The sequence below is a fragment of the Ptychodera flava genome, chromosome 5 (assembly GCF_041260155.1).
Source record: "Ptychodera flava strain L36383 chromosome 5, AS_Pfla_20210202, whole genome shotgun sequence".
Classification (NCBI taxonomy): domain Eukaryota; kingdom Metazoa; phylum Hemichordata; class Enteropneusta; family Ptychoderidae; genus Ptychodera; species Ptychodera flava.
Genome location: NC_091932.1, coordinates 46,181,886 through 46,204,629, shown reverse-complemented (window position 1 = coordinate 46,204,629; position 22,744 = coordinate 46,181,886). Strand labels below are relative to the sequence as shown.

General features: G+C 38.6%; 2 protein-coding genes across 3 annotated transcripts; both read left to right on the top strand.

Annotated features, from left to right (window-relative positions):
• The first annotated feature begins 627 nt into the window (after positions 1-627).
• On the top strand, positions 628-3,668 carry LOC139133768 (uro-adherence factor A-like). The gene is made up of 2 exons (XM_070700537.1): positions 628-3,432; positions 3,567-3,668. The coding sequence occupies exons 1-2, from the start codon at positions 628-630 to the stop codon at positions 3,666-3,668; spliced, it is 2,907 nt and encodes a 968-aa protein (XP_070556638.1).
• Positions 3,669-15,159: 11,491 nt separating this feature from the next.
• On the top strand, positions 15,160-22,651 carry LOC139134111 (uncharacterized). 2 transcript variants are annotated; one of them, XM_070701028.1, is made up of 5 exons: positions 15,160-15,500; positions 15,790-15,986; positions 17,918-18,150; positions 19,370-20,017; positions 20,600-22,651. In XM_070701028.1, exons 3-5 carry the CDS (start codon positions 17,955-17,957, stop codon positions 20,854-20,856), a joined length of 1,101 nt encoding a protein of 366 aa, XP_070557129.1. In that variant the 5' UTR covers positions 15,160-15,500; positions 15,790-15,986; positions 17,918-17,954; the 3' UTR covers positions 20,857-22,651. The 2 variants fall into 2 exon arrangements, with proteins under 2 accessions (XP_070557129.1, XP_070557128.1); XM_070701027.1 differs by lacking the exon at positions 15,160-15,500 and having other exon boundaries at positions 15,623-15,986.
• Positions 22,652-22,744: the final 93 nt, after the last annotated feature.

The following is a 22,744-nucleotide window of genomic DNA, read 5'->3' as shown; positions in this document are numbered from 1 at the left end:
AATTAACGTAACATGTATTTCGTACTCCGTGCATACCACCATATTGAGAAAAGTGGCCCGTAGAGATTTTTTCAGTATTCGACGTCTAAAAATTGAAAAGGGCTGTTCGCGTTCACAGGTCTGTTACTCAATATAGCAACACGCGAGCGACATCGGACACTGCTGCTTGAAATACTAGTTTTGTCATGCGCATCTGTTGTTACTGCTTGTATTCTGAGCTGTAAACATATATTTTAGCGTGTATTGTAAGAATGGAAGTCGCTTACTCGGTGGTGTTTTCGTTATACTAGCATACATTATTTCAAAAATTTTAATCAAAAAGTGCGGAAATATATGTATCTTTGGTTTCTTTGCATATTAATTAAATAACATTGAAGTCAATTCCGGAGTTCCATTGTGTTAAAAATAAACAGTTATGTAAATATTAAATACATGTACAGACGAGTTTGAATCGGAAAACAAAGCAATAATTTCGTCAACTTTTACATTATTCTGAATGTGAATTTATATTTTTTTCTAATAGCTGGACGAAGCTTAGATATTTGAAGATCTAATCTGCAGCAGCCAATGACATAAAATCACTTAATGAAGAATATGAATTATTCCAAAGAAAACAAGGCGAAGAACATGTCTTTCCCGACAATGACAGATGTTGGAATTGATGTAAATAGCGCTCATGATGGTAGTATAGTTGAGAATATCATTGGGAGTGTTGTGGCAACAGATTCACGGCAAAGAAGGTCATCTTCTAGTATGAGTAGACAAACAGCTAGCGTAACGCCCGACGAGCAGTCTGCTGGTTCCGTAAAGGAAAATGAAAATCTGACAAAGGGTGAAGACCAATCAGCGCGTGACAATTATGAAAACGACGAATCTCGTACTGAGTCTAAGGATAGTGATATGAGTATCTATATCTTGAAAAGTGAAATTCAAAAGCAGGAGCGATCTAAAATTACGACAGAAGCGCCTCACGACAAAAGCGTTCTCCTTTCAATCGATATCCAAGGAAACAAACAGGAAATTCTTGACAGCAGTGACGCAGACAACCAGTCTGAAGAAGAATCGGATGAGAGGGTTTCACAACCTCTTAATCACGAAAATAAAGATCACCCTACGATGAATGCGACCAGAACAGCAGCTCGTGAGGACAAGCCGGACGTGTCGACAGTGGACAACGGTTTTAACAGATCATCGGAGAGAGGTAAAACACCTGACCATAGTGAAGTACACAAAAAATACGCTGAAAGTTCACAAAGTGATGATTTATCAGAGGAAGATGGCGACGGGAATGACGGAGACGATGATGCGATTGCTGAAAAAGACTCGGTTAGGCACTGCAGTACACTGTTTATTAAAATAGGTGTATCAGTAGGATCAATGAATAACGACACCGGAGCGAGCAACCCAGATCAAGAAGAAAACAAGGCTTGTACACCGACTGAAAACGCCGTCAAGGACTTAAGTGATGAGCTCAGCGTCGAAAACAACACAATCAACGATGACATAGCATCAGCTGGGAACAAAAAGTCGAGCACTGATGACGAAAATGAAAGAAGTTCATCGGTCTATGATCACGAAGCTGAATCTAGACAAGCATCGGATTTAATTGAGCAGAAAACGGAACAAAGGAAGATGTTATCCCTGGAGATCCAATTAAAAGACAGCGAAAACACCCAAGGGGAAGCTTGCTTAAAAAATTATGCTTTTAATGGAATCAAGGAAGTAGTGAATGAGCCCAACACTACAACAAATGAGAAAATGTTGAAAGATGCACCAGATTTGCAAATCGTCGGAAGTGTGGTGGAAAGAAATCTACAAGATGAGCAAGATTCTGGCGAGAAATCCAACATCGATAAATGTGAACCAAACCTTGATATTGGAGAGGGCAATAAGGAGTCTTCGAATGCGGAAACGAGTATTCCAACTAAGGAACTCGTTGAAGGTTTACCTAAAGACGACGGTGGTAAAGAATTCGCATTAACAGACAGCCCGGGGGACTGCAAAAACGCTGAGAAACATGAGAAGGCTTCAGCCTTTCCTCCTTGCTCTGATCTGGTTGATTTAGATACTGATGATGAGCGGAACTGTAGCAAAGCTAATGAAATACATATCAGCGAAAGAGAACGTTCAACTATTACTAGCAATTGTTCCTCCAGCGCTTGTACAAATCAAAGCGAAGGAAACTATTTACCTTCTGCTCAGTACAGTAACGAATATGTAAAACCCGGTAGACTGTCTGCCAATACCATGGACATCATAGTCAATGCTCGGGATAAGCTTGAACACGACAAAATAGTGATCAAAAACAGAAATTTCCAATCGGCGAACAAAATAAAAAATTGGAACAAGCATCACCCAGATCATGATGTGAGGAGGTCGACTACGTCTGATGATAAATCCGATACAGATCATAGAGGACATCAAAGCGAGAGAACTGAAAGTAAACTGGTTGAAGAAAGTATTGATCTGAGAAAAGGATACCCCACGGTAAAGAAGAATGAACAGACAATAAAAAATATAAGTCTGTTTTCAAAGGAGTTCCAAAGCCTGGTTGATGGCATGGATATGTCAGCCAGCTGTGTCCCGGATCAAAGCACAGCACAAGCATCAGAAGTTGTCAGCCACTTCCCTTCGGTGGGTGAGCCAAACTGGCTGACGTGTAGGGATGCACTACCAGAGCGACCTAAGTCAGCAAGGGGCAGGATAGGATTATATCGAACAGGGGAGACAGAGAATGAAAACACTGACAGGAAAGTAGGTGATAATGGTCAGAAAGCTGCTTCAGACATTGTCGATTATATAGAAGATACAAGCACTGATCCTAGGGATACACTTCCCGAAGACTCAATTGAAGATATGTTGCTGGAAATCGAACAAAACTTCAACTTCACTGACGTTGAAAGCAGTTTCACTGAGCCAAATGGACATGATAGCAAAAGGCAAAACCCTGGTAAGACTGGAGGGATAGGTGATTCTAGAAGCTGCCAAATATCTCAGAAATCCTCACGTGAAGACCGTAGAAGTTGCCATTCAGACTCCGGTGCTGCAGTTCGGAAATGTTCTACAGGACAACATAAAGAGGAAAACGGAGACTTGGACAGTTCTAGTGAAACATTCCGCAGGAGGAAAGATAGTCTAAGTTTCGAAAAGTCAACATGCGGAGGACTCAAATTAACACAAAATGGAGACCATGGTGACGATGAAGATTTAAGAAAGGGGAGGGACTTGCAGGAGAATACAACAGAAGGAGTCCAAAGTGATATAATTGTTCAGGCTATACAGCATAGTAGTGTCACAGAAGAGATGCATATGGCAGGAGAGGCTTATTACTCTGGTATAATTAAGCAATCCCCCTATAAAAATAATGGACACGTGACTAGGGATGAAGAAACGGACATAGCTATAGATCATCCGAGAGGCACCAAAACAGGAGTACGCCCCACCCCACCGTCGCATAAGAAGTCAAAATCCCACCACCAGAGACGGTTCGTTAAATCTCCCGCGAATCATCAGAGGAAGAGCAAGCAAAACAAAGCCCGACTTACTTCGTTGGATTGCGTTGAAAGCCAACAGAAGGCAAGGTCGGAAAAGAGACAAGGCAGCTTGCCGTCAGGGAGAATCTCGTCAGACAGCAGCCGGGAACTCGACACTTCCTTGTCAATGTCTGAACTGCAGTCTGATTTGAAGAAATACACCCTGCAGAGAGACTTCAGACAAGAAAATCCTGGGAATGGTATGAATGAACATCCGAGTATTAAGAAGAAGCCACCGAACACCTCATCCCATTTGATATCCATGAAAGGTGGACGAAGACGACTTTCTCCGGAGGGAAGCATGGATACTGAAAGGAAACTACTGCTTAAAAGTCCCGATGCAAAGGTGACATCGAGTCCGAAAAGTGTTGACGACGTTGAACAGACTGTTTCAGCGAAACAACAAAAGTATAATGGTCCTGATGCAAAGCATGTTTCGATAGATGGTGAACCTGGTCCATCTGGCCACAGGACGCAAAGGTCCAGCGAGGTAAGTTCAAGAAAGCGTAGACAGAAGAACCTTGGTAGAACAGAACAAACACACAAATGAAACCTTAAGTCCAGCTGATGCAGTGTGCACAGAATAGCAGCTCCGGAGTCTACCTGTTAAAGTGCATATAGATTTGTATTCCGGCCCTTCTAAATATGGAAGGGTATATATCCAGTGTCCCTTTATAGCTACTCCAAACAGGTCCAAATATCATGAGTACATTCAAACCTACTGATACGGGCGATTCTACCCGAGAATTTGTAGTTAGTAGCAGCCAACCAACCGATTTTGGTAAATCTTGACTGTAGGTGTTTCAACATTGTAAATATAATATTATTCTGATGTCGTTGAGTGCAAAATGTTGAGGGAACAATGAAACATGTTCGCTCCCCCCCCCCCGCGAGCCTTTCAAAAAAAAATTTCTCCCGCTCACTAGTCTTCCCATATCCCTATTAAAGCTTCCCCTGCCCTCTCCGCATCACAGAACCCATCACTGTTATCTCGTTGCCACATGCTTTTAACCTACTCATCGGTAAACCTTCGGAGGCAACCAAATCATACTTCTCAGCCCCACATCCGGATTTTTCATATTCTACTTTGGGAATAAGAATAACCTCTCAGCCTGGTGATGTGTTGCCTTGACAACACGTTTTAAACGAACAACTTTTCCCCTTCCGCATCCCGTGCTTATTCTCCGTGAGAGTGAATCTCATAGCAATTTCATGATTTACCCTCTCAGTGCCAAATTCAATTTTTGTCACCTTTATAAAATATAATCCAGTCAATTTTCTATTCAGATTTTCCCAAACTTTTGATCAAAAACTGTAGCCAAACAAAAATGATGTCCATGTAGTCCAAAATTATTAAATTAATTACAGAAAAATATCATTAAATGTTGCGCTAAAATTTTGGTGGAAAAAAATCAATGCACTCAAAGGGTCAACAATTCTAGATATGTGACTGCATGTACTCTGTTCTACTTTTTCGCAACAGGTTTACAGCTACCAGTTTGACAACGACAATGACAGATCCAAGTGCTCTTCCAAGATGTGCATCGTTCTTTAGGATTGACAAAAAGGGTCATCACTTCCAAGTTTGGCGGTCTAATTCTTCCCGATGGGATATCGAATGATTAGCATCACTAATACGCCATAATACTGAGATTGACAAAGTTATCTGCAGTGGAACCCTGCATGTGATATCAGCATAGAGAAAGATTGGAACCCTTATCAGGACGTTCAGAACATTAAATAAGTAAATAGCATCAAAGCTATATGTTGAGGCATCTGCTGGAACAAACTCACCATAAATCTGGCAAAAGCTTTAAAACGACGTTAACTGTGTTAACGCCATAAGTGTTTGTTTCTTCTTTTCCTACGCTAAGTTATCTTGTTCTGTGTATTGTGATCACAAGTTCTCGTACATCAATTATCTCACTCATCATGGTAACATTTTTGAATGAAGTGCCACAAATCTTTGAAACTTCTTGTCGGGGGCAAAACTTCAGACTGTCATTGATTATGGTTGTCTTCTTACAATTACCTTTTTCTGCATTTAAAACAAGGACAATGGGTCACACAACTGAATAATTCTTCTGCCTATATGCGATTACTGATGGGAATGAACGAAGCGTGATGTAGAGCATAGTCTGACAGACTGTGGCATTGCCAGTTCTGGTATAACCCTTGTAATGTTTTTGTGGTACAATCAAGAGTGAATTCTTTTTGTTTTGGTTGATGATGTGGGATTATTTCCATCTTTTATGTAACCATTTCGATTATTTTGTTCTAATTTGCATCAATTTAATGCAGAAAGCGGTTCTCATCGTCCATACGAAACGAATTGTGACTGGCATAATGGAACACATACTGTAAAGCACAATGCATGCTAGCTGTCACACTTTTTTGTTATTTTTATGTCAACGCACAAGTGAGCATTGCTCGACGATCCACTCAGACATCGCATCATTTCTTATACGAAATGAGATTTGGCATATGTATAGTGCTCAAGGTTATTGTTGATAAATAATTGGTCCAATTTTAGATTAAATTAGAGTCAGTCGATCATTACGCACAACCCTTATTTATCATCCATTTAAGCAGACTATTTGCAACTTTACACTCAGTCCTTTTTTTTTGCTCACGTGTTGACACACGTGAGCATATGTCGCAGCGATGTCTGTCTGTCTGTGTGTCTGTCTGTCTCTGTCTGTGTGTCTGTCCGTCTGTCTGTCTGTCTGTGTGCTCGATATCTCAAAAACGGCTCATCAGATCAGAATCAAATCTGGTACATAGATTCAGTTTGCAAATGGCAAGAACTGATTAGTTTTTGGTGGGTGTGGCTTGCTTACTTTTTGCTCATTTGCATAATTAATGATTTTAGAAAAAACAGGTATATATTGACAACGACTGCACACAATTTGATGAGATTCGCTACAAATGTTGATCACACCAAGATATATCAGCTGTGAAAGATATTAAGGGATGACGTAAAAGGTAATGGATAATTTGCATATTTAATGAACTTTCCTCATTAGGGATATATATCTGATTTGACTTGATCAAAATTGACAAAACTTGGTATGTATATTGAAGATACTATGATTTAACATTATTGAAAGTCATTACGCATTTTTACTTCATCAAACTCTTAATTTGCATATTTAATGAACTTTTGAAATTAGGGATATTTATTTGAATTGACTTGACCAAAATTGATGAAACTTGCTTTGTACATTATAAAAGATACTATGATCTAATATTTTTGAAAGTCATTAAGCATTTTTACTTCAGCCAAATACTTATTTGCATATTTAATAAACTTTCCTAATTAGATATATATATCTGAATTGAATTGACTTGACCAAAGTTGATGAAACTTGCTATGTACATTGAAGATACTATGATATAACATTATTGAAAATCATTAAGCAGTTTTACTTCAGCCAATTCCCTATTTACATATTTAATGAACTTCACTAATTAGGGATATATATCTGAATTGACCCGACTGAGGTTGATGAATCTTGCTACATATATTGAAGATACTATAAAACAATATTATTGAAAGTCATTAAACTTTTTTACTTCAGCCAATTCCTAATTTGAATATTTAATATAATTTTCCTAATTAGGGATATTTATCTGTATTGACTAGACCAAATTTGATGAAACTTGGTACATACATTAAAGATACAATGATACAACATTGAAAGTCATTAAGAATTTTAATTTAGCCAATTCCTTATTTGCAAATGTTATGAACTTTCCTAATTAAGGATATTTATCTGTCTTGACTAGACCAAAGTTGACGAATTGCTTTGTACATTAAAGATATTATGATACGAGATTATTGAAAGTCATTTAACATTTTTACTTCAGCCAATTCCTAATTTGCATTTTAATGTGAACATTTCAGTCAATTCCTAATTTGCATATTTTAATGAACTTTCCTGATTGGGGATATACCGGTACACTTGGCTTTAGAATCAATCTGTGGTGAATATTATTCATTATGTTGATCATAACACTTTCAATGAAGTTGCAAACATGTGGCGAAGGTTCAAACTTATACATAACTGCAATATATAATGAAACACGTGAGCATGTTCAGTTCATATCTGGTTCTGTTTTGGGGGAACTCTGTAACATAACGATGACTTCCGTGCTTACAGCTGCGGATCAAAATATTGTCTATAACCCAAATCAGGGATGATTGAATTGTCAAAATATCATATGGCGCCATTAAGCTAGGAAAGATAGAGGACACCCACATGTGCAGTTTATCAAGCGGATGGTAAATATGACTTCTCACCACATGCCAACTGGAAATTAATAGTCTAAAGTATGATATTTTTTCATAATTATTAAAAATGATAAATCGTAATTATGAAATATTGATATCACATAAACAAGTTAGTATTTCATCGGGATTGAGTTTTCTTTCTGCAGAGCAGCTCCCGACAAAATCGTTGTATGTGTATGACTTAATGTATGCCATGGGCGGCCGGCCACAGCCGGCCGGGACGTTTAATATACTAGAAGTGAAGATGGCCAGCTTACACAGCCAGTCCTCTCTACACGGCTTTGAAAACTGTCTATTTTACTCGCTCCTACCATTTAAATCGCTGTATCTCCACTGCATTATTGATGGTTGATAAGCTGGCCATCAGATCTGCCTTGTTAGGCCCTTCTAAATTGTCGCCTTGTGAACCTATTGTTCTAATGTTGTGCAAAGTCCGAAAATGCAGTTTCTCAGACGTTTGGCCCCTGTTCATTACAACATCCGGGAATCTCAGCATGAGTCTGCTGCCGTTGACTTATTGCTGTTTCCAGTATGAAGAGAGAGAGAGAGAGAGAGAGAGAGAGAGAGAGAGAGAGAGAGAGAGAGGCAAAGAGATACGAAAAGATTCTTGTAGTAAATGGAATTTCAAGTTACCTTGATTAGCACATGGCAGATTTTACTCCATAATAAGCATTTACCGCAATGTTGTCTAAAAGACCATGACTGAGGTGCGTTACGTGGTCTGTGCAATAATATATTGTTTCTTGTAGAATAGAGATAACAACATAGTGCAACTAAAATGACCGTTAAATACAAGAACTTCTCTTATGAATTATTAACTTTTACGATATAATCATTCAAGATACGCGCCACCTATTGACTGTCTGTTACTTGCGGCTGCTGCTGATGACGTCACGCCATCGTCTGTTTTCAGTAGACTAGGTCAGACTTTATAAGTCAAGAGTCGGTCTGAACGAGTGTGTTTAACTTTACTGTCTATCAGAAGTGCGTGTCTATCAGAAATGCGCTCTTCTCATATTGAGGAGGCCAACGTATCGGTTGTGTCAACCATATTGTATTTTCTACGTGTTGCTGAATTTTAAAAACCATAACAAATTTTCTTTTAGCATCTGAAGGGTTTTGATATCGTTGAGTATCATTTTACCATATAATATTTATCATAAATGACTGATACAAACAGCCGAACATTATTTAGTCTATATATACGTACATGATGATGTAGTCACATTATTATAATTACATAAAAGATACGAATATGGTCCACGTATCGACCAATTGCCACGAACACGATAGGAACTAATTTGGGATAATTGGGTGGTGATGCATGTCGATTTAATGTACAAATGTTATCTCATCTGCTTTTCTTTTTATATTACACACTTGTTTTTATTAGTAATTTGCGATATTGAAATATTCAGCTATATGACAGCTAACACTTTTGAGAAATTTGCAAAATATGAAAATCCAATTATCCTAAATTAGTTCCAATCGTGTTCACGGTGATTTATTGTTCGTAACTTTTTCTTTATTTCCTATACATGTCTTCTAAAAATGGTCACTGTAGGAACCACGTATTTAAGTTATCCAATGGTAATTTTTGGTTGATCTTAGGCTGAGTATTTCTCTATTGCATGTGCTTTTTTCTATCGTTTGAATTACGTGTGTGAATACCCAGTGACAAAATAAATCATTGCATCATTGCATCCTGACCTCTGACCCTTCGTGTCATTTTTGATGCGGGCAAGGCAAAGCGAAGTAACCACCGGTTAATCTTCGCAGTCTCTGTTAACCTTGCAGTCGATTACTGAGATAAATGAGTTACTTCATTCAATTGTGATCCAAAGTTTCAACACCATTCTACAGCTCTCATGAAGTTCTCATAAACTTAAATAAATGTGCCAATTTTTTTCCCTGGAGTCTCACATTGACCATTTCGATCTCTTGGTCAATATTTGAAAGGAGTAAAGTTGTGCTGAGTGGAATTACTCAAACACACAATTCAGCCTTGTAAAGTTTACAAAATCTAGGTGCGCACGACTGGAGAGCTAACCCTAAAACCAGTAGAACACTGTAAGTGTGTTTTGTTTACTGCTATGAACATGCCACATTTTAGGTTGCTTATCCTCATTCCTACCACCCTCTGAAAAGATCTAATGGTGAATTCCTTAATTTAGAATTACAATCAAGAAATTATGTATTTCGTACAAAAACAGGCACGTAACGATAATTTCGTCAGCAAAAACAACATGCGGAGGAAAAAACAGACAACATGTACAACATAATAGATAGTTGTATCTATTTTACCTCAATGTGTACACAGAGATGTTAAAGTGTGCAGTCTGCCTTATTTTTATGAGAATAGGCAATCATAACTATCGCACAGATGATATTTGCAAAAAGCGATATTATATTCTACTTACTAGAATGATAGAGTGCGCCGCACTTGTGTGAGAATGGTCGTATCTAGGCTACGAGTACAACAAGGACAAAGCCTTGGTTTGATTACTGACTACGGCAACAGCGTCTATCCCTGCGTACTACACTACAAAACATATACCTCATATCAATGTCGAATGCACCTTCAGAATTTATGAACAAACGAATTTACATACTCGGAGATAACATGTGATATAAATTGATGAAACGATCAAATAATTTGAAGACTATAGACTGAGATCTGACTATCTGTTCTTGCTTCTACCGTTTCATGACCTACTTTCCTGATAGTGCCATGCAGTTTTTACCGTCAAGTGTGAATTCAGGTCAATCTCAGTAACAATGAGACAGTGGCATTGTTGTGACCATGAAAATATGAAGATATCACAAAAACAGCCTTCCACTCCGTCCATTGAAGTTTGTTATATTGCTAGCACAACAATGTCTGCCTCATCACCTCGCTATGGACTCTGAAAAGATAACAATAGTCTATTCATGACGTTTGTTGAGAAAACGGACAATAGCAGTCTCTTGTCTCTTTAAAATTCTTAAACAAACAGTCAGTATTAGAGGATACCGGCAAGTGTCCACAAGTGTGTGCGCTGATCAGTAATGTCGCCCTCTGCGTGAGTACAATGCAAGATGAACAGAGGCAGCATTGTTCACTTATAACATCAAGAATACTTACACGTAATTCTGTTAATATCGCTTTTGAAAACCTACCATTCATCGGTTCCCTGGGGCAATTTTTACGTCAGCAGATTTTTAAGTGTGGTGAAAACGTCTTGAGGCTGCCCAAAAAGTATTCGAAGCACGGTTCCGAAGGGTTAAACATGTTTGTGAGCAATAAAGGCATTCGGGAAGCGTGTTACATTGTGGGTAATGGGTTCCATTCACATCAAGAAACCACAGACTGTCGTACGTTTCTACTGGCGGAGAATGTGCACACATTTAGAGTAAAAATCATTGAGTTGTGGTCATTTGTTTGCTTCTGAGCCGCCCTTACAGTAGAAAATGGGGACGTTACCATGTTCCCGGAGATTGAACAACCGATTACGTCTGATGTATAGGGTTATTAGAATTACAGTCGCTACAATACACAGCAAGTACATAGCGAGTTTTGAGTCACGTAAAATATTGACTAAGAACTAGATACATATCCAAGAGCTAAACATTGATTATGATCTACGAATATCGAACACAGTAATAAGTGATTTCAACTTTGGGACAGAATAGTATTTTTTATAGGTTTTTGCGTTTTTTTCTTATTCTGGTTCATGTCAAAGGTCAGTAAACATATTACATCATTCTCCAGACTGAGTAATCAAACTATGCTTGCTTTACTAACATGAACTAAGTGACGTAATTGCTGTTCGCCTTCAAAACTGACATCATGGGGGGGGGGCTTGAAGATCGTTCATAGAGCCTGTCAGGACTCATCATCAGAACGAATTAAAGCTCCAATAGACTTACCTTTTCAGGTACTATGCAGCATTTTTGTCATGAATCTGTTCTAAAAACTGCAGTAATTCTACTCCAAAAACCATGTTGAAATACCCCACATTCAACTTTTCAATACTGCCTGTATGTGCATGTGCACTTTCCAATGTTATTGTTGATAATTAAATTTTGATTCGGACAAGAATTCATATGTAAACGACAACATTGCCCATTTTATCAAACGTGTTCTGTTTGCGAGGATAATTCTTTGTATGGCAGTGCACCCTGGTAAAAAGAATGAAATATATTTACAAAACATGTGTTTCAGAGAATAAATATTATGAAAATATGAACAAAAATTACAACTACAGTTCCTTTAAAGCTGGTCACGGTGGTTTTGTTACGCAAGGAGAATGGATTTTAAATAATTTCATATGATGGCCAATTCGATCCTTTGGTCAACAGAAATCGCTGATTCAAGAATTCGAACAAGAAAGACACAAATAAAAAGGAGATTACTTTACAGTGTATCACTATTCTTTATTACTTTAGGTTTAACGTTGCACTTCATTTATTGCATAATCCTTTGAGGAAACTGATTAAACTGGTTTGATACGATGATCCAGCGAGGATGCATTAAGGATGCCACCATCAAGGATATGTACCGATGTCCTGCCAGGTCAAGACGAGCAATAGCTAAATTGTTATTTTCAATTTTTAAAAATTAAGGAATAAATCACGATGAAGATATTGCAAAGGGCTATCCAAGAACAAAAGTCACTATGCCTCGTCGATTGTAAAGACGGTTTTAACTGCATTTTTAAAATCAATAGAATAGCAAGCAATGTTTTTATTTCAGTGCAACTTACCAGATAGTGATGCTCGAGTTCGTCCTGTAGGAAGGTTAGTAATTATTTCACTTTCCTCGGGAAAACGTAACACCATACCCTTAAGAAATAAAAAAACAAATCAGGGGTCATAGTAACACGATTGGAACTAATTTGGGATAATTTGATCTTCTTATTTTTCAAATTTCTCAAAAGTATTAGATACCCTATAGTTGAATATTGCAATATTACAATTTACTCATAAAAACATATGTATAATTTAAAAGGAAAAGCATGAGCTTACATTTGCGGATGAAACCGACATTGCTTCACCATCCAGTTATCCGAACTTAGTTCCAATCGTGTTCACTGCAAAATTTGGTACTGGAGAGACAGAATACCCATGCAGTATTTTCTGACACTTGAAATTCAAAATGGCAGCCATTCCAGTGTTAAACTATGAGGAAAAGCAAAATTCTCGATTGTCATGGAAACCTTAGTTCCTACGCATGTACTTCAAAATGAGGATCCGCAAGGGGTCGACCAAAAAAAAGTATTGTAAAATTTTGAGGGTTCGAATATCTGCCCCGAGGCGCGTTCTCAGGAACAGATATCTGGAATGACAAATATAAATTCAAAATGCAGACTATTTTGAAATGGTTCTATTGAAATCGAACATGTATCTTTTCCTATCGAATGAAACTAGAGGAAATGGCGGCAATTTTGAATTTCAGATAGGCCTACCATTATATAAATTTGATATCACTTGCTTCTTTTCAAAAAAAATTGTTTGGCACCCGATTATATTTTTATCCTTGATTGATTATGGGAGGGAAACAGTAGGATTCGTATCAACGAACGTTTTCTGTTGTCATGAGTGAAAAGTATATCAAGTTAGCTTGACATGAAATCATGCTTACCATAGAGAGTTCAAAATATTCGGTTATTCACATATTGTTTGCATTCGTTTCATTTATAAACTCTATCTAGATCAACAAAGACTCAAAGTACGGGTTGCGAACATTCGTGTATATTGTTCAACTTACAGCGCGATCGAACCGAGCTTGGAAACACTGCGCATGTCTGTATGCTTCTGTGACAGAGAACAATTGCAGGAAATTGCAATGGGCATACATGCAAAGCAAGTTATCGCTTTGTAAAGTACGAGTATATAACACGATGCATCCCTGGGACAGATTTGCGGAATCTCAATTTATTATATTCGTGTCTTGTCGCTGCTGTTTATCCCAAGAGTTCACACTTCTCTGTTTTAATTTCTGGAGATATAGGTTGGTGGGCTTACGCCTCTCCTCTTCGAAAAAAGATCACGTTTGTCACCGCTATTGAAAGATGAGCTAAGGCTGGACGATAACACTGAATGGCAAATGTACCCATCGCTAAGGACAATAGACGTTTACGGTATTTTTGCTCTTTCCTGAAAATTGGACATTGTATTCTCCAAGTAGAATCAACACAGAGAATATCGGCCATTTTGAATGCCGAACAGATGTTATTTAAGGTAATGCTATTAAAATATTCGCTTGATGACCCCTGATGAAGATGGTGACCCTCTTTGTACTGCATGATGACCCCTTGACCCTTGATATTTTATCATTGATTACAAGGGAGAATAACCCTGTTAAAAGTATGAACCGAAGTGTCAAAATGCCATTTTTCAGTTGCGTATTACCATAAGAATTCCGACATTCCTTGGCTCGACACTGCTCAAAGAATCAAGTCCTGCTCAAAAGTACACAAACAAGGTGGTCTATTATACAAACATAGACAAGTCCGTTTGTTGTCAGTCTGTCGTGATACCGTCAAGTACTTGGCAACCTGTTGACGCCAACTTCCCTACGTACTTAAAATAACTGTATTACGATAATGGCAGTCTGCCATGTGTCAAAAATATGGCGTTTTTCGGAAGTATTGTCGCCAGTGGTACCGAGTGTGTGTGCTCGAGTCGTATTCACTAAAGTACTGGTTGTTATTCGGTGTCAGCCAACCAGTCGATTTCCAGGTTTAGTCACTAGAATTGCTTTTGCACGTATTGCACACGAACGAAATTCAAAACTGAATGAGAAAGTGAAAGCTGTTCTCAATGATTCGAAAATTTTCTTCCTCGGGCTGCCGCCCATCAGTGTTCCCCACCCCCTCAATCCATAAGGAAAATTCTCCACTGCTTTTTCCCTGTCAATTGCCCTTCCAATCGGAAAATCCCTGAAAACAAATGTATACTTCTCCTACCCGTTCGCTCGGCGTTTTCAACGTAGCCAGTTCCAACGTTGCGAACACTTCCTATTGAAAATCAAAGCTTTGTTGACCGCCCCTGTAGTATTCCTCACAGCTATTTGTGTAAAATCTAATTCAGACAAGAAAATAATGAAGGCTGCCCGGCAAGCCTGGTTTACCCTTACAGCTAAAGCTCTGTCGCTTACTAAAATCAGAGCTGTCAAAAACGACAAAAGATTATTCAAAGGAGATATTTAAGTCTTAGACAGGTATGAATGACTCGCGCACAGTCAAATTTATGCCTCGTCGAAATTCCCACGGGACAGACAGTTCATTAAATGATATAAGGCTGATAAGGGCAATCCACACGTCCGTGTGTGTCAATTCTGCGCAAGACAGCAAGTATTCTGTCTACCGTTCAGCATCAGCTTGGTTGTCAAGAATTCCATGCGTTTCGAAACCATAGTTCACACTGCCTCGGGACAGTCGGGACATCCAGTCTTATACCGAGTGGAGTACATCCATCATACAGCGTACTTCATTATACGGGTTTCGGATAACAGAGTGAACTGAACGTTCTGTAAATTGGTGCAAGTCCCCTTTAATTCATCTGCAACTGTCTGACGAAAGACCTTTCTAGTCGCGCGAAACGAGTTGTCACAAGCATAAGACACAATTTAATCGCCTTTAAAACTGCTTCGCCTTATACTTGTCTGTAATAACAGGTGAATAAAAAAGGTGAGTATAAGTATTTTTTTCCCTTGAAGCCAAACTTAAAATAGTTCAAGGACAGATTGATCGGGGTCATCACATACAGTGGCGAGATTTGTGGTCTTTGTGATATAAATGAATAGGTAGCTATGCGCAGTATTTTCACAATGATGGCAAAACATACATAAACATTAACCGTCAGTACCTGTTAGAGAATCTACTGTTTGTTGTGAAGGGCATCAATTTAACAGCACCGTGAACAGTCGCTGTTCACAATACTGAAGAGCTCACAAAGTTCGTCTTTGTTTTTATTAAGGCTGCGTGTCACTCCTTAATGATTAATGGTACTTCACTGTGAAGTTACGACCCATCAGAGAATGCTCAAGTTGCAGCGCAACATAATCACTTGGCACTGAAAACACCATGAAGGCGTAAGAACAAAGACAAGGAGGGTAGTGTTTAGTACTGTTCTCCTCAATCGAAGTGTCTCCTTTTCGTGCAGATAGACTAAAGGTAAGCCACATTCGTCTTCGACCCCTATTCAAGAATGCATGGGTAAAGTTCGAAATAGAAAGGTGACATCATACTTATACAATACAAAGTACATTATTTCAAATACTCAAAATCAAACACATTGTTTGTTAAGCGTCCACTTCATCATTTTCGAAACTTTTGAAGACTTTGGCAGGCTATGTCGAATTCTGTTTGTCGAGTAGTTCGCGGGATTTTGATTCACAGATCGCCAGGTGTACCGGAGTCCATGAAGATCGCTCAGGCATTGCAGGTGAATCGGCGTTCGTTCTGCCATCAGTTCAGTTCAGTTCAGTTCAGTATGCATAAATCCCTCCTTTGTATAGGAGCACCTCCACTGTGGAGTAAAGATAAAGCAAACAAATACAAACAGATACATCACAAATAAGAACATAAAAAGGTAAAAGAAGACTGCTGCTATCAGGATTCCTGATGCTGGATTCTGGATTCTGGTGTGTCTTCTCAGCGATTTAAGATATCTAATCTTGCATTGTTGAGCACATATAGGTACTGTCTAATGTACTTTTCCTGTTTATAAAAACAATCGCAGCTGGCTGTATTAAGCACTGAAGTAGGTTCCAGGATATAACAGGTCAAGGCATGTTCATTGGACCACAGATCAGTCAAGTTAGTGTAACAACGATGACAGAGGCTACTCTGTAAAAGCGCAATGTATTTTGTCCGGATGTGACGAAGACTATTGCAGGATGAAATAAAGTGTTGTCTATCTTCAGATGCAGCTAGGCACAGCTGACAAGTTGGGTTCACTGTATACTGGTTAAATACTGAACGGTTGCTTTGAAGAGTGTATGTTCCCGTTAGGAGTCTTAAACGAATAGGGACAGTCCGAATATCGTAGGCAGCAGAAGAAACAGTTGTCACTGAGGAGTGTGGATGAAGTGTTGGTTGTGTTCTAGTGGAAAGATAACGCAATGATGAATAAAACTGTGATTGTGTGTAAAGGACATCTGACCAGTAACTGTAGATACTTTTCTTTACTAGATTTTTCCAATAAGTCTTGGTTGGCTTGTTCTTCATGATAAGATGTATAGAAGTAATTTGTATTTAGATAACAATGAGCGAGTATCAGCATACCAGCTGTTGGCAGAGAATCCTTGCATTACAACCTGTCGGATTGTAATCTCGTAGAGAATACTATTTGGAGTCACGCAAATATTACGTAGCAAGGTGAATTTTCTAAGATGTATTAACGCTTCGATTGGAAGTGCACCAAGAATAATGTATGGAGCAGGATCCGCCACTCTGTCCGGTAGGCCAAGAATTTGTTTGAGAATTCTTTTATAGAAATCTTCAAAAATGGAAATGTGCAGCTTATTAAAGATGAAAACTTCTGTACCATGCAGTAGGACGGGTAAGACGTATGTGTTGATTAAGTGGAAGGAGGCCAGTGGAGTTAGACCGTTGATACCATGTAGACCAGATCCGAGAAGTGAATACATCGTTCTCCTGGCTTTCTGTATATTAAGCTTAGTGTCTAAAATATGGCTGGGTGACATGTGTAGGCATATATTTTATAAACGTGCTTCTGGTAACAAGACTGAGCACGATGCTTGTTTAAAATCACGAGTTCATGGTTGCTAGTTGAATACCCCAGCCAAACACATGGTAGACAGGTGTGTGTTACTTATAATTTTCTGTCGACCCGTAATCTTTCCTGTCACCATGAGTAATAATTAACATATCAATCTGTCGTATAAAATTTTAATGCACGGCGCTAACAGACAGTAACTGAATGGAGCCAACGACTTCGATGAGGACTTTGAACTATGTCTGCAGGTCGTGGCCTGTAGAGGAGGTCAAGCAATTAAGACAAGCGCCCTCGGGTATTCGGTTACGTTCTCTTAGGTATGTACGACCATTTGTTCTCACACTCATTATAAATTGTGTTTCAGCGGAGTGGTTTGAAAACAAGGACAACTACATAGACACATGATGTCCGCTGGAGTTTCGTCAGCTTGTACGGAAGGAGAGAAGGAATTGTCCAATGGCTGTCATGGAGCTATAAGCAAGGAAGGGAGTGTACCAGAAGGGGTCCTCCTCGATGTTGTTCGGCAAGCTGTGGACGCACGTGATCTCTTCATCCTGGACCTGACGGATAATTTCTTTGAAATCGGCGGGAATTTGGGTAAGATGTAGCATCAAGAATGGGTGACTTCGTCAAGCGAATATCAGTGAAATGAGAAGTGAAACTGCTGTAAATTTTCTTTAGTAGCGAAAAATAGCAATGAAATTTTTGATGTCGTGACCCACGTATTTGATTACTGTCGGCCTTACATCATGCTACATGCCTATGATGGACGCCAGGGTATTGGTTTTTGAATATAAGAAAGAGATACTACTCGGTCACATTATCAACTAAAAAGTACAAGAGTTTAAAAGTAATTGCTAAGAATTCTAATTTTTAACCATATCCTTTCTTATTCGTTCGTTTATTTGCCTGCTGTAATTTGAAACTCATGGCAGAAAACGTGCCTCTGTGACATTTTTTCGGACACTAATTTTATGACGATAATTTTCCTGTTTCATGCTGTAAGTAAACTCACTTCTAGGCCTGTTGAATGGAGCATACGAATTTTTTAGCTTGTTGCGGGAGTGAAATTCGAAAATTTAAGCTTAATTTTACCCATATAGTAAACAAAGTTTATTTTAAATTTCAAATACCGGTAAATTTATGTAGTTTGCCTCCCCAAACCAAAAATATGCGCGATGACCATTGTATTTTTGATCATCAAAGAGACTGTGTTTAAAGTTTTCTGGAGTAAAGTTTGAGAAAAAAACCAAACTTTCTGTTGTTTTCGCTCAGACTCAGGACAGGTCAGGCATATTAATTATAGCGTGATAAAACAGCAATTCTATCCGTGACATTGAAGGTAATCTTTTATGGAAAGTACGTTCAAATCAGTGTAGTCGAACTATAATAATTCTTCACCCATCACGTGATGTCTGCTTTCCAAACGCATATTTCCCTTGACACTTCCGCCTATCCAAAATTGTAAGGGATTTTCAAATAGTTAGATAATTGTTAAACCTTAGATTCAATATATACAAATGATGATTCAATTGAAGGACAATATGTCTGTGGTTTAACGTAATTAAGCCAATATCATCCGTCGCTATTCGTTAATCATCCGTAAACTTCACCGAAATACTATTACTGAGGTAAGATGGGATACGGTTTATTGTACAGAAATGCTGCATAAAATTTAGATACTGCGTCAACAATTTTGTAAAGTTTTAAATGAAATCACAGAACCGCGTCTCAGTTCCCTCATCCACGGAATGGAAACACTTTTAACTTATGCTGTACAGGCCACAAATAACGTGTCTTTCTTTTTCTTGTTTAGTGACTGCAGCCGTGGCCGTCAGAAAACTTCGTGAACGAGGATATGAAATAGAACTTGAGCATTTCTGTGAAGCGTCAAATCTTTGTGAGGTTGTTGCTGGCATGCATCGGAAATATTACACTCCGTATGAACTAGTGTATGGAATAGAAAAGAAGAGAACGTGTGACGTAACCAGGACACACCTTCCATGTGATCATGACGTAGTTTCCTTTCTCGGTGCATCTGAACTTGAACTTAGTAAAGTTTTTGATTTTGCTCAAAGATTTCTCGTCAAAGTTGAACCCTTCGTGTTGGCATCAGACTTGGAAGAGGCGGACAAGAAAGTCTTCATTGCGTCTGCGCTGAGGGAATTGTTCAACAACTACGAGTGTCACTCGCTTTCATTTTTCATACGTCACAGGGAAAGTGGTGACGTCAGAGGAGTCATGTTGTCCGCAGACTTTTGTTATCAGTGTCATCCAAGTCACGAGGGAATACCTGTCCTCCCGTTGAGTGCTTACCTTCAAACACTGTTTTCTCTTGAAATGAAACACAGGAAAAACCTTGAGGTAACGTCTTCTGGATTAGTGGCATGTCAAGTCCTATCCGCCGTGGACATCATCGGAGACCCGGTCATTCAACTCTCGCTTCAGAGATCATTAATATCAGGTATGAGAATACCTTTTTGAATGAGAAAGAAAGAATAATACCAGTAACTAATCGTCCTTTATGCCCTACAATGAAATCGGCATTCTTATTTACTGGAGTTACTGCACAAACATATATTTCGTCACTTGTACTTCTGCAGCAGGGCAATGCCGTACTGACTAAGTTGATTTTAAATCCCCAAAATGGTGCATCCCTCTTGACAACTTAATGAATCCTTTACTATTCGTGCAGTACGTCCTTCTTGAAGCATGTCATTTTCACTATTTGCTTGCTGATTATAGCCTGATTGTCCCTCTTATTACGATGTACTATTCTGCCTATTTGTCAAACTTCACACTGACACGGTTCATATAAGACATGTAGTTAGTTATCTTCAAATGTATGTACTTTTGAGAGCGAACACAGACACACAGACACAGACTGATTTCTAGGAGGAATAACTCAGCAAATTTTCCATGTTTGAAACCGTTTCTGGTTCGTTTCTCGTTAAACGGTAATGAGATCGCTTAGTTTCAAAGTGGAAATCCTTTATTGCTTCACTTTATTTTCTACTATTCAAGATATGTTGTGAATTTCTTACAGAGAGTATACAAACTGCCCGTCACCATGGTTACAAGAGACTCATTGGATTCCATGGAAACCCGCTTATACAGGAATGTGCGGCAGAAGCAGGATTTAAACCATTGGATGCGTCAGAACAGTTAAAAACGCTACAATTTAAGAAAACCAAACCACTTGCCAATATTAGACCTGCAAATTATAGGATCGTTGTCATGGCAACAGACCTACAGCAACAAGACAAAACTGATAGGAATGAGAACGTTAATGAACATTCATGATTTGTAGGGAACCCGTGACTGACACAAGTTTGAAGAATTTAATGTTGCATGACTGTTTTCTACGACAGTTTGAGTAAGAATGTTTTTCAAAACCTAGCATTCATATCAGAATGTTATCTATCATGAGAGGGGCTATTCCGCCGCGGAAGAAGTGATCAAAGACGGTGGTGGTGATGACGACAACGATGTCAGCGATAGATAAGTTTGAACTTGCTGACAATCCTTTGATTGAAAAGTGATAACTTCGAATACCTGTAGTAATTCCGTCATTTTATGGCAGGCGTCGTCAGGATCGTACTCAGCTCGCAGTCGACGCAAGAGTCGAGTTACGACTGCATAAGTGTACACGAACACGGCGAGCAAAGATGGTGACGTACGCCGCTAATAAAAACGAACAGTCCGTACACCGACCCTTCCCAAACATGTTTTGTTATCTAGACACAAAGAAATACCTATCTGGAAAATTTCATAGGTATTTCGGAGATTTACTAGCTTACCCAGTAAGATTTTTTTATGACACGAGATTTCCTGGCAATAGATATCTAAGGATATTTTCAACAGTGGCGAGACAGCAGACCCACATGGCAACTGACTTTTTACATATTTTGATCACCAATTTTTTTTCAGAAGCCTTTTCACATTTTTCACAGATGTGTGCCCATTCCTCGCATTCAGATTGAAAAAAAAATGTATTTTGATTATTCATACTCTGACTCATTTTCAACGATTTCGTGAGAGGCCATAATGTTTTCTTTGATTTTAGTATCTATTGAACTGACACTACTAACGCGCTGACGTTGAATCAGTAAAAGCAAACTAAAGGTTCGCAAATCAAAGGAAGTAAACCGAAAAATACAAACAATACCACTTTTACTCTTTCTTCCGATTTTTTTCTTCCGTCAACATCGTCCGCCTTCGTCATTTATGGACAAACACTCGCTGAAATATCACTTTCTTAGACCTCAATGACAACTTCCTGACTCAGTATTCTTTCTTTGACTTTAACACAACACAGTCATGAAAATGGAAGTAAAGAAATATTAAAGAAATGAATATGATGGAAATGTTTACAGGAAACAATGAGACGAAGAGAACTGATGTCATGATTTCCTTGCCTGTTGTCCAGAGGCTCCTGTCATCAGTTTATTTTGCCTTGAAGATTAGTGAGCAAAGTGTTTCCCGAGTCCACGATATTTGGATCCACTGAAGTGACGTTTCAAATACCTTAGATGGTGATGATTCGGTGCCATACAAGTGATTCTCTCATCGTTCAGGTAGAATACGCTTTGAATTTCCAATATCGGTAAATTTTAGGCAATTTGTTTCTCCAGTACTAAACTTTGCATTGTGACCCATGCTTTGAATCTAATTTTTTAAGAGAATGGTTGAAAGTTTCCTTGTGGAAAGTTAGAGCAAAAGTTTAAGTCTTTTACTTCCGAGGCGCGTATACTACCTTCAGTTGAGCTCCACTGCGTTGGACAGCCTACACTTTTGAATCAGTTTACAATATTTCATTGAATAACACATTTATAAAGACAAGCTAAGCGAAGGTTGATGAATATTAAATCTTAATAATATTAAATCTGTGCAGTCTTCGGAATCCACCAAGACCAAGATGACTTCGTACCATGATCAACGTTAAAATACGTTAAATAATAACGTTGTTATCATCTTCATCGACATGACAATAGAGAAGCTGTAGAAAGTTAGGTCAACTCAACGGGGATAGCTAGCATACATTCATTGATTGGTTATGATAAATAACTATAACATATCAAGCATTCTTACAACACAAGCTTGAACTGTGTCAGTACATGAGTGCCTGTGATAGCTACTCCCTTACTATCTCTGTGTAGTATTATTGTTCATTACTTTCCTGTGTGCTGTC